This window comes from Anomalospiza imberbis, chromosome 12 (genome assembly GCF_031753505.1).
Source record: "Anomalospiza imberbis isolate Cuckoo-Finch-1a 21T00152 chromosome 12, ASM3175350v1, whole genome shotgun sequence".
Taxonomy (NCBI): domain Eukaryota; kingdom Metazoa; phylum Chordata; class Aves; order Passeriformes; family Viduidae; genus Anomalospiza; species Anomalospiza imberbis.
The window spans coordinates 6,277,503-6,289,524 of record NC_089692.1 but is presented as its reverse complement, the minus strand read 5'-3'; the positions used below and the strand labels follow the sequence as shown (position 1 = coordinate 6,289,524).

General features: G+C 37.7%; 1 protein-coding gene and 1 long non-coding RNA gene across 19 annotated transcripts in view; both read left to right on the top strand.

Annotated features, from left to right (window-relative positions):
- The window catches only part of LOC137481099 (uncharacterized), a 340,016-nt gene that overhangs the window by 168,394 nt on the left and 159,600 nt on the right, over positions 1–12,022 (top strand). The gene's annotated exons all lie outside the window — the stretch shown is intronic.
- The window catches only part of ZNF536 (zinc finger protein 536), a 346,433-nt gene that overhangs the window by 219,055 nt on the left and 115,356 nt on the right, over positions 1–12,022 (top strand). For all 18 annotated transcript variants that reach the window (XM_068202565.1, XM_068202560.1, XM_068202562.1 and 15 more), the window contains one exon: positions 6,782–8,362. In XM_068202565.1, the coding sequence (XP_068058666.1) occupies positions 6,782–8,362 (1,581 nt within the window). The remainder of the gene's footprint in view (positions 1–6,781; positions 8,363–12,022) is intronic.

Below are 12,022 nucleotides of genomic sequence, written 5' to 3'. Positions count from 1 at the left end.
TCAGGTTTACAACGTATATATATGCTTTGGGGGAATTGTGTACAGTTTATATTAATGTACTGAATCTTCCCTGCAAAGTAACAGCCGTATTTATCTCTCTGCATTTTAACTAAGTAAAGACATGTAAAAAGACTAAATAAATATTGCAGCTGAGATATAAATAAAGGAAAATATTCAATTATAAAATTTATAAAAATTAAAATATTTTATAGTGACGGTGAGTGCACAAATGAAAAAATATTTATTAAAATGAGTAAAACCATCAAAATTCTTTCCTTTTACAGGTAGTTTCATCTTATATAATAGAGAAAAATGACTAGTAAAGGCAAGTAGTAAAGAGGAGAAGTTAACTAGTATTTCTGACAAACAGATTAATTGTGTGGTGAAACATGTGCAGGATCCAAAAATAATCCTACAGAACCTTTGATATTCCATTTGGTTAAAAAGTGTGAAGTGAATGATTAGAATGATAAAAGAAATTACTGTGTAAGAATAGGCATAATAATGAACTAATTAAACCATACAGCAATTCATTTCTAAAATATCTACTGCACAATGGATAAAATAGGTTATCAATAACTGTTTCAATGGTAAAATAAAAAATGCTGGAAAATGTTTTCAATATTTTCATTAAGTAGTATTCTCTGGAATTATAAGATCTTTGATTTCATTTGCTTTGCATGAAAGCAAACTGTAGCTTGTTAAGAAATGTGTGGGGTCGAATTCCAACTCACATTGTCCCCAAGTGACTGTCACAGCACCACTGCAAATGGGGCTGCCAAGTGTTTGGGTTCTTGCCCTGGTGCAAAGCTGTCACTGTACTGAGGAGCAGCACCACAAGGAGCAGAAGGGCACAATCCACAGACAACTCATAAAATCTTAAAAAAAAAGGGAGAGGGGAGCATTCCCTGGGGAAAGGGAGTGTGGGGTGCCGGACAGATTGTTAAGAAGCTGTATGTGAAAGATGAAAAATGAATAAAGAAGCTCACAGCACTAAGTTTAAATAAATATAAGTAAAGAAATTTGATAAGGGAAACTAAAAGCAATAGTAAAAACATGTATGTGTTTGCGGGGGTTATGGAAAATGGAATAAAATTCTGTGGATCTGGCAGGCCAAACAATTGCTATCTTGCTAATACTGGACAAGAATGGATAAGAAATTATCAACCATGGTATAGAAGACTAAATACTCTTCTGCTCTGTTTTTAGAAAGAAGCATGATGGTTTTCATGAGCATTTTCCAACGACACAGTTATGCTCCCATTAAGTAATGAGGCTGTTATGCTGTAGCCCACTGCATTTTAATATTTTTTAGAGTGAATGAGACTGGATAACTTTTAGATAAAATCTTTAAAACCCTGGCTGAAGAGCTCTCCAAATAATTGAAGTTCAGTGAAAAAAAATGCCCAAAAACTGCCTTGGAACACAGAGCAAGATTCAGAGCACTTGTAGTGGTAAAAAAGCTCTGGCTATTCTTGTATTTCCCAAAAGAAAGAATATTAAGACCTTGAAATTAGGACTACCGTGACAAAAGTTTGGGGTAAAATTACAGAATGAACTGGTTAACTAATTGAAAACTGGTACCATATTTATTTCAATTTTATTTTATGAAAGGCAGTTTTATCAAGTTCCTTCTCATAAAAGTAGCCTGTTCTATGTGAAAATCCCCCCAGCAAGAACCCAAAAACAACAACAAAACAACCACGCAAAAAAATTGCCCCAAAATCAGTATACAGAGATGAAATGGCACATAAACTCTCAGTTCCACAGCAGTGCTTTTAGCTCCATTTATTTGGTATTTCGTCATTATTTGGAAGACTATATAAAAATCACTGTTGATAAAATTTACCAATGGCACAAAAATGGTAAGATGCTAAAAATCATGGGGAGGCACTGATTAGTCACTTAGTCAAGTGGGCTCTTTTCAACAATATGAATTTTAAATCAGCAGCATGTAAAGGAAAAAATACTAGAGGCGGTGATGAACTGGGCCTGGGACAGTGGTAGAGAAGCGACAGAATATGAGCTGTTAGTTGATTGCTAAATCTTTGGATGTAAACACAGTCTTGGACTGTATAAAATTGCTATCAAGTTGAAATTTCATCAAAACTTTAGTGGGTACCCATAATTTAAAAGGACACTGAAAAATTGGGAAGGATGTTCCACTCAAAGATGAGAGAAAGTGAAGAAGTGATTGTTTTTCTGTCTGCAAATACCTTCCTCAGGAAATGGACTTTTTAATTTAAAAAAATCTGTTCAATCTAACAGGGAAAAATGTAGTAATGTTCAGAAGTAGGAAGCAAACACTGGACAAATTCAAGCTAGAAATAAGGTGCACATTTTGAGCAGTAAAAATACTTAATCAGTCAAACAGTTTACCTAGAGAAATATTGGAGTCTTATTCACTGCCATTGTTGAAACATAATTTGTGTAAACTAAAGCAAGGAAGTTTTGTTTCAAAATGTATTTATGCTCTGATGGAATTATCATGTGAGGATCTTTGGCTTGTGCTGTAGAACAGATAAGACTAGATGATCATAATTTTCCCTTCTGGCCTTAAAATCTGTAAATCTAGTTATAATCTGGCTGTGGTCTCCTTGCACAGCCCATAGCAGATGGTTCCCTTGACCAATAGGGTCAGATTGTGCTCTGAGCAGGACTGGGGATCTCCTGCATAGGTCATACAGCTGGGTAGTTTATAAACCTGCTATACAAATAGACCTGTTTCTACTGGCTAACATGTCTGTTTCCAGTTATCTACCAAGATTTTGTGCAGATTTTACAAGCAGCATTGATTTTTTTATTGTTTTACTTTATCCTGATATAAAATAGTTCCTCTGAGATATCTTGTGTCTTGTAAACCAGAACAGTAGGTAGATCAGAACTGTGATTATGCTGCCCAAATAAGGTGCTCCCTATAAGATTTTTTTTGGTTTTGTTACTTGTACATGCAGGAATATTCTCTCATCCTACTCTATTGTGAAAAAGTTTGCAGGCATGCAAACAGGGCCAGAGAATTAGCGAATTCAGGGTGGCCATTGCCTTTGTGAACAAAGAAAAATGACTCTTGGATATGAAATGCAGAAAATTATTTTGAAAAAGTCATGTTCCCTCACTCCTACATGGCAACGTTAATTTATGTGAACTGATATTAAGTGTTAAATAACTCATCCAGACACTGCTCTTGGCAATAATACCAGGGTAGTCATTACACTAGGATGAATTCTCTGAAACCTTTCCTCAAAGTATGAGACACAAACAGGTTGTCTTCTAACAAGAATCATAGCATACCTTCCTTGTCCCCTGCAGTGTTCTTTGGACATGTACTAGTGCATTTGCTGATAGAATCCTGAAAATTAGTGGTCCTTTGGGTTTTCCATTGAAACTGGCTTGGTTTGAGGTTAGACTGGGATTTTTCCCACAGCAGCTTATAACTCTGTTTTGTCATTTGTACAGGGTCTTACACAGGGTGTAGCTGGTTATTAATTTGAATGGATGAAGTAGCATCTAAATAACTGTACAATTACTGAATTTAGGAAATACTGACAGACTAAATTAAAAAGATTCAAAGATGATTGACTCCATCCTACTCCCTTCTCCCAATGCCTGCCCTTGAAATAGCAGCATTTAAGACTGCTTTGAAATAAGCTAACCACTGCCAGTATTTGGATCTGGCAGAGAACAGCGAGGGTTTGAATAGCTCCCTTTGAACAATGCTGTTTGGCCAGTCCTGTATTGCAAAGGTGGCACAGTGTGTTGCTACATGTTGAGTTCAATTTCAGACCTTCAGCTTTAGATCTCATTTCTAGCCATGTGAGGGGTGGGAGCAGCACAGAGGCAGCACACCAAGGCTGGGAGAGATTTGAACTTTTTATCACACTGTCTCAGTCAGTGTCTTCTTTCAGTCCAATGCTCATGGCATTGGTGGTGAGATGTGTGCAGATCTCCTCTGCTGAAAGGAAGCTCGCTCTGTGGAGAGGCCTTAGAGCAGAAAATGGAATGACTTCAAGGCTTAGCAATTCAGAATAAGAGTATGTTGTGCCCAGGGCTTTAGACTGAAGGTATTTTAGAAGTACGAAACAGAAATAGCATTTTTTCTAGTTAACATGTTAAACTTACTTGTACCTATTCTTACATATGCATACTGCTTTAAGCACTTTCTGCATGTTTTTAGCAACATCACTACAGACTATATTACAAATTTCTCCTTCTCCCTGCAATAGTTCTCCAGCAGTTGAGGTAGCACCTGCAGTGCTGGGACACACTTTTTGATGGTGCCACTTGATGTGCAATGCAAACACACTGAACTATCATTAGAATAAAAGGAGGTGCTCAATATAATTGAGTTAAAGTTTTCCATAAAGGCATAGGGAATGCTGACAAAGAGCTTTTCAATTAAGAGGAGTGAAAATTCAAAAGTGAGAACATTTAACCCTGTAGAGTCTGACACTTTTCACCAGTCTCATTATGTCTTAGGCAACACCTGAAGTACTTGTGTCAGAAGTCACTAGAGACTGCTGACATTAACTGGTGGGAAAAACATCAGAACTCAAAGCGGCTCCAAAAATACTACAGTGATGCTGTAAACCCAGCATCACTGTCTGGCCCTGTTCTGACTGGCAGCACAGCTGGAAGAGTTTGCACACTTCCAAACAGCCCTGCAGAAATGCAAACAAATAGAGAGCCAATGTCTTCTGTCCTCTTGTCCCTGCTCTCAAAGGCCTGGGATGAGTGTGTGCATGCTCAGCTGCCCAGCTGGACCAGGAAAGCCCAGACAGGTGTGTTCTGTCTCAGGTTTGTGGCTCAGTAGGAACTGTTTGTTTTTGCACAACTCCCACTAAACACAACCCCTGCTCCTCCTTTGTGAAGCACCAGAGCTTAATTAGGTGATTGGGAAAGACTCAAAAATTTCATTGAAATGTTTAAATCTGGTTCCTTCTGTTAAGCTGTGTGGACCAAGGCCTAAAGCATGAACCATGCTAATTACTACCTCTCCCACTGCTGAGCACCTCTTGTTTGAGGTTCTGTGCTTTTCTCCTCTAAAAAGGTCGATTGATGTGGTTTGACATAAAGCTCTCACATCTCACCATTTAGCTTTAGGATTACATTATGGATTGAGAATTTCCACTGCTGGAAAGGTCCTTCAGCCCTGGCTGGACTGCAGCATGGATCCAGCCCCTGTTGCTGACAGTGAGCTCTCGTGCAGCCCTCCGTGGCCATGGGAGTGTTCTGGGCTCCCCTCTCATTAGCAAATTCCTCCCATCACTGAGAGGAGCAGCTTCCCAAGCATTTACCAGCCCTTCAATTGAGCCTCTAGCTTAAATAACAGAACTTTGAAAGCTTTTCAATTTTGTTTGTAGCAGATTTTGAGGTTATTTGAAAGTGGATAACTTTCCAGCTGGTTTGGTGAACTACATAGTATTATACAGCATTTTTACTGTGGAGGAAGTTTTCAAAACAAATGTTTCCATTATATCATTTGGAGAGGCTTGCCTTTGTCTTTTGTATCGCTCAGGAAAAAAAAGCTACCTAGAAAAAACAGTTTTTTCTTCTTGCAGAACTGCCTCATAGAAACAATTGCCAGTATTGACAGCTTGCAGGTCTTTCAGATTTCTGTCACTTTTAGAGAGGATTTCCATACTTTTCTTTTAAAAGAATTCTGCATTGCTAACCATGCTCTGCAAAAATTTAGAGATACCTTTGCTTAGATGTACATTCTTTTCAGATATATCGTTATGATTATATGTGAATATTTATTATATGTGTAAAATCTTCTGCCTCTTTGAAAGTATAGGAAGAACAATAAAAGTTTAGTGTGGGCTTCAAATATTTACTTAATTCATGGAAATCATCTTACATGTTTTAAAACTCCATTCAAGCCAAACCTAGAAAAGTGCTTATGGTAGATAAATTACACATTTTACTACTTGAGCCTTAGAAATGTCATTAGTACAAAATTAAAGGACTGCAAAAACCAGTAGATAATACTAATTTCAAATACAGAAACTAAATCTATTTTGTACTTTTTATTACTCAATTTCTTTTTTACAGACTACTTTTTATTTTAACTATATGTTCTTATATGCTGCAATCATTAGGTAGTGTAATGATATTAATATTTTATAGAATCTGTATTTATAGTTCTTTATTTAGAAACAATGCAGTAGGTCTGCAGATCTTTGAATCCTTCTGGAATGGTGCCCTCCAAATAATGATAAATTACTTGTGCAGTATGCCATTTGCTAATTATATCCATGATTTACTGCAGAGCAAGACTTAAATCATTCATTTCAGTCTTGCGTAACAGTGCCATAAAATTTTTAGGTTTAAAAATGGTTTCCATGTGTATAATTTAAACAAATTTTAGAGCAATTGTATACACAAAATATTGCAACCATCCATTTGTTACATTCTTTGTCTCCCTTTTTTTTAAACTTGTACTTTTAATGATTACTGTGGTTGAAATTGTTATGCTTCATTTTCATAATCATAGCTTTTAATTCTACAACAGTTTTCTACATGTTAGATTAAGAAAAGGATGGCTAATTGTGTGTAGATACCATGTCATTCCTGAATAGCCCCACATTCTAGAAACCCATTTTAGAAATACTCAGTTTAAGAATTAGTCTTCGATTAAAGTTGTTTCTTTTTAAGAAATGAATTATTAGTACCAAGATCTTGTTTTTAAGCAGCTAATGCTGATTTTTTAATTTCTCCACTCATCCTTAGCCCAAAGTACAGTTAACTCTCTTTATATTTTCCTCTCTGTCCACACCTATAGGTGAGAAGCCTTACAAGTGTCCACATTGTGACTATGCTGGTACTCAGTCTGCATCCCTCAAATACCACCTGGAACGACACCATCGGGAGCGACAGAATGGAGCAGGACCACTCTCTGGGCAGAGTGCAAGTCAAGAACACAAGGATGAGACACCAAGTAAAAGTTCTGTGTTTATTAGACCAGACATACTGAGAGGAGCCTTCAAGGGACTTCCTGGTATCGACTTCCGAAGTGGCATGGTCTCCCAGCAGTGGACATCAGGAATGCTGTCTTCTGGAGATCAGCAAGGACAAGCAGTTGGCATGTCATCTGAAGGATCTTCAGAAAATATGAAGGGTTCAGACATATCTTCCAAAGGAACACACTTCTCTGAACTTGGCCGTGCTTACCAGAACATGGTTGGGAATGGTGTGAACTTTCAAGGGTCTTTGCAAGCTTTCATGGACAGCTTTGTCCTAAGTTCTTTGAAGAAAGAAAAAGAAATGAAGGATAAAGCTCTCTCAGATCCACTTTCAGCAAAAGCTCTGAGCTCAGATGGTTGTGAGGAGAAGATAAATAGCAAGTCCTCACAGCGGAAAACAGAAAAGTCACAATATGAACCTCTGGACTTGTCGGTAAGGCCCGATGCAGCCTCCCTGCCAGGTTCCTCTGTCACTGTACAAGACAACATTGCTTGGCATGGCTGCTTATTTTGTTCCTTTACAACTTCATCCATGGAGCTAATGGCTCTGCACCTCCAAGCCAATCACTTGGGAAAGGCTAAACGCAAAGACAACATCATAGGCAACAGCAAAGAGCAGTCTAGAGAAGTTTCAGCCTCGGTGAACAAAGTGAGCTTGCTCCCCTCCTCTGTGCAGTCCAGCAAGGAGGCAGGAGTTTCAAACATGCTGAGCCAGCTGGACACAGCTTCTGAGAAAATGACCCAAGGACAAAATAAAGAGAGTCTGGGAGAGCAAAAGAGCACTGCCTGGCCCAGCCACATGGAATCCACTTTTTGTAATTTTACAACAGACTTCTATAAGCAGTTCGGTGTTTATCCTGGTGTTATTGGCACGGGAACACAAAATTCTTCCACCAGTAATGAATCCGAAATAAAAACACAATCCGAAGATGACCCAAATATTCTGCTCTCTGACTCTGTAAATAAAAGTGCTATTGATGACCTTTCTGACATAGCTTCATCTGAGGATATGGAATCTTCCAAGGAAGAAAACATTGAAGATGAGGACATTGACACAGAACCAGATATTATGAATAAGCAGTTGTCTGCCCTAAACAAAGAAAGCAGCGAAGGAGGCGACAATATACAAAGTGCAGTCACCTCACAACCCACACAAGGGCTCGTATCAACACTGCCACAAGCTTCAGAAAAGCAGTGGCACAGTCAGAATCTTCTGTCCTCACACGAAACTGCACAAGAAGTGATGAAACCCGAACAAGTTCAGGGTCCGCAGGTCCTGGAGAAGCAGATGAACATGTTGTCAGTCCTAAGAGCTTACAGCTCTGATGGCTTAGCAGCCTTTAATGGACTTGCAAGTAGCACAGCAACTAGTGGATGTATCAAGAGACCTGACTTGTGTGGTAAGTTTTAGACCTTCTTTTAGACCATTTCAGAAAACACTTGTGCAGAATCATGAAGCTGCTCTTTAAATATACTTAGTCATGTTTGTTAGTAATACATTTTTTTAAATGTTAAACCCTGTGGGCCAAATTCTTGTCCTATATGTGGTCTACTCCATTGAAATCAGCAGTGCTGCATGCATACTTAAACAGGATTTTAGAAAGAACCTGCTTTTTAAACTAGAGTAGCAGCAATATAGACTATCTGTGCTAGTGGCATCGGAAGGGGATACTTACTGCTTTAGCATACTCAAAGGAGGAAAACGTTTAAAAAAATATACATGGTAACTTGCAAACTTTTCAGTATTTTGATATACGACCCCATGAAAAACACTGGATGCTTTGCCAAGCAAACCTTGCTTTCTCTCTTCCCCCTCCCCATTTCTTTCTTTGGATTGAGGTGTGTTCAGTTACCACAACATTAATGAAATCAAAGGCCAAGTGCACGGAATGTGTCTACCTGTGTTGAATAGATTTTATTTTTTCTTTCTTTTATTTTTTTTCCCTCCTTTTTTTTTTTTTTAATTATAATTTTCTGGTTTGGTTCAAAAGCACACATGCAGTACTTGCCCTTGACCATTTTCACTATTCTAACTAGCAGTTCTGTAAATTGTGATTTGCCTAATTAAGAGTATGCCTCCAGGTAATTAAAGTAACACTCCAAACAAATAAAAATACCTTTTACCCTTTCTAGTCTCTGATTTACAAAACTGCAGTTTTACTTCCTCATATCACACACCTCATATTTACAAGAATTAAAGCTAAAATCTATTTGGAACAAATGAGATTGAGGATTTTGTTTTTATTATTTAGCTCCTATTTTGTCAGCATAGTGTTTGTTTGAAAGAGTTTTAGAGTGTAAATCCTTTGAAAAACAGTATCACTTTAAAAAGCAGAGTCAGCAAAGGACACAAAAATTTCAGTAATGTTCATTTCACTTAACCTTCAAACTAATCAGAAAACTCATTGTCTGAGCTGAAGATACATAATAAAATGTATTCAAGTTAAAAAAAAGGAAAAAGAAAAGAAAATGTTATCAACAGTTTTAAGGCCTGACAATTTAAAATGAAACCCTCGATCTGCAAGCACTCAAGAGTGGTTCCCCTGGTTAACCAGAGGTTAGGGGAAGCTTTGTCTGACTTTACTGGCAGCGTCGATGCTCAAAGCCCTCTCCAGGCCCCTCCCTGCTTTTCCATGTGTATTAGTTGATCTGATAAAAAAATTCTGATACCTACACACAAATTTTATCTCACTTGTATCCTTAGAGCATTGTAACTTCACAATATTGTCATTATCTGCCTATATCTGTCATTTAACCAATATCTGCCCGAGTATCCACGTGGCCTTACCTGTGAACTTCTGCGTCTCAGTGCACTAAGAAGCAATTTAGGTAACTGGAAATATTTCCAGATTCTTCAAAATCAGCATTTACATTATTGAAAAGAGTTAATTGTTGATTTAATTTACAGAAGGTAAAATCCTACTTGGATTTTTTTTTCCATTTGTGGAGTAAAATCAATTAACAAAAAAGAAAAAAAAATACAGCAGAGAAATTACTGTCTAAACAAAGAAGTTAAAAAAACATAGAAAACTAAGATTAGCTGCTTTCTGCAAAATATCTTTATACTATTTCACAGGCATAAGGTTTTTAAAACAACAACAGAAAAAACCCTCTAATATTATTATTGAAACGAGGTCATGTTACTTCCATTAGTTTTTTGTTTCATCTTCCAATCAATTCAACAGACATTTTATGATAGCTTGGGTTTATATGATTTTAAAGACCATATCCCTTTCACAAGCTCTGCCCAGTGATAATGGATTTGACTTGAAGTATGAAGGAAAAAAAGAAACAACAGAAGCTTCTCTGTTCTACTTTTTAAGCCATTTTTTAATCGAACATGCAGTGAGAGTCCTTCTGTCTCCCCCCTCCAAAAATAGCTTTTTAGAATTCTTTTCTGTCATTCTATTGGTGTTTGCGGAACATAAGTATAAAGGTTGATTATTAAAATAAATTATTTCTTTTTTCTCAATATCATCCACAGAAAAGTGGATGAGTAGGAACAAGCCCCATGTCAGTAGCTCTTTTTTTTTTTGTTTGATTGGCTTGGACACCACCCACTTGAAAGTAGTGGTTTTGGGGGAGTTTTCATTTTCTCAGTGACATTTTATACTGTGAAATCACACTCCATCTGTGCATGTTAGTGTGGGGAGTCCCACCTGATGTTTGTGCACTTTCAGATTAGCAATCAGGAGCACCCTGTTCATTTATTAGCCTTCCTTCCTTTCCTCCTGCATGAAGCCCATGACCAAAGTCGTGGTTCTCTTTGTCTCTCCCACTGCCTGTGAGATCAGAAAACTTGAGACACACCTCCAGCATCTGATTTCAGGGCATGATTCTCATGTTCCTTTTATGTTTGGGGAGACTCCATGCATTTGTGTTTCTTTTTACAGCCGGTGATGTGTATGTTGTTGACATCTCAAGAGAAAACATTTATGCATTTGATAACAGTCCTTGCACACTCAGAGAGCAAGGCATAGTGCTCTTTCCATAGTCAGAATACAGAGGAAATAAAATTGAAATAAAATATTTCAGCTTCAGTAAGTTGAGATTGCTTCTTTGGCTGGCCACGCTAATTGATTTGGATTTCTGGCTGCCTAAAAACAAGCTGGGGTATTCAGCAATCCATGTGGATCATTTTTAGATGGCAGATTTTACCCTAAGATAGTAGGTCAGTTTTTAAGCAAAAATCTTGGCACAAAAATAGTTTTGTTTCTAGAGGAGAATGCCACCAACTCACATTGTTGTTTCAGAAAGTCACTACACATATGGAAGCAGTCCTCAGTTTCCCTGTCATGGAGAATGAGAGAGACTGATGATGTACACATAATTCATTTATGCTCCTATCATGCTTCAGGCTGCAGGGATGAAAGACACAATTAGGAAAGAACCATAATTACTGCATAATAAAGAAATATTCATGTCAAAATGCTACTGAGAAAAAATCATGAAATTTTGTAATATTTCTCCTTATACAGCAGAATGAATAGAAAGAAAAAAACAGCATAGATAATTTTAGAGTTACTCCTGAACTGTACTTGGTTTTGGAGTCTCAGGTGATTCTTCCTAGGAGTGGATCTTGTTAATGTTGCTGGCACTCAGTTCCTAAGAAGATGACAGGTCTTTCCTTGCTGGTTGGCAGCAAGTAGCCCAACGGGGAGGGGAGACCCAAGGTCCATGGCTTGGTAGCTGTCTTGAGCATCTGTGTACTCTGCTTTCACAGCCCTTGCTGATTTGACAAGTTAAGCTTGGAGGTTCTAGATCTGTTTTGTATTTAAGTTTTGAAAGATCTGTTTTCCTTTCCATTTATGCTCTTCTCTTTTTCTGCTTGTCTTCCCACATACATATAGTTGCATCACAATAATGTTCTACCTTCTGTTCCAGTACCTTAATTTACTTTGATTTGTGCACAAGGCCCTTTATGACAAGACCCTATCCCTTCTCTGTCTCCTCCCCTTTACATTTCTCTGCTTTGTGACCAAGATAGTAAAATTTCCCTTGCATTTGCTACTTGGGAAGTACTTAGGCTTTCAAAGGAGAGCTGATGGGCTACAGAACTA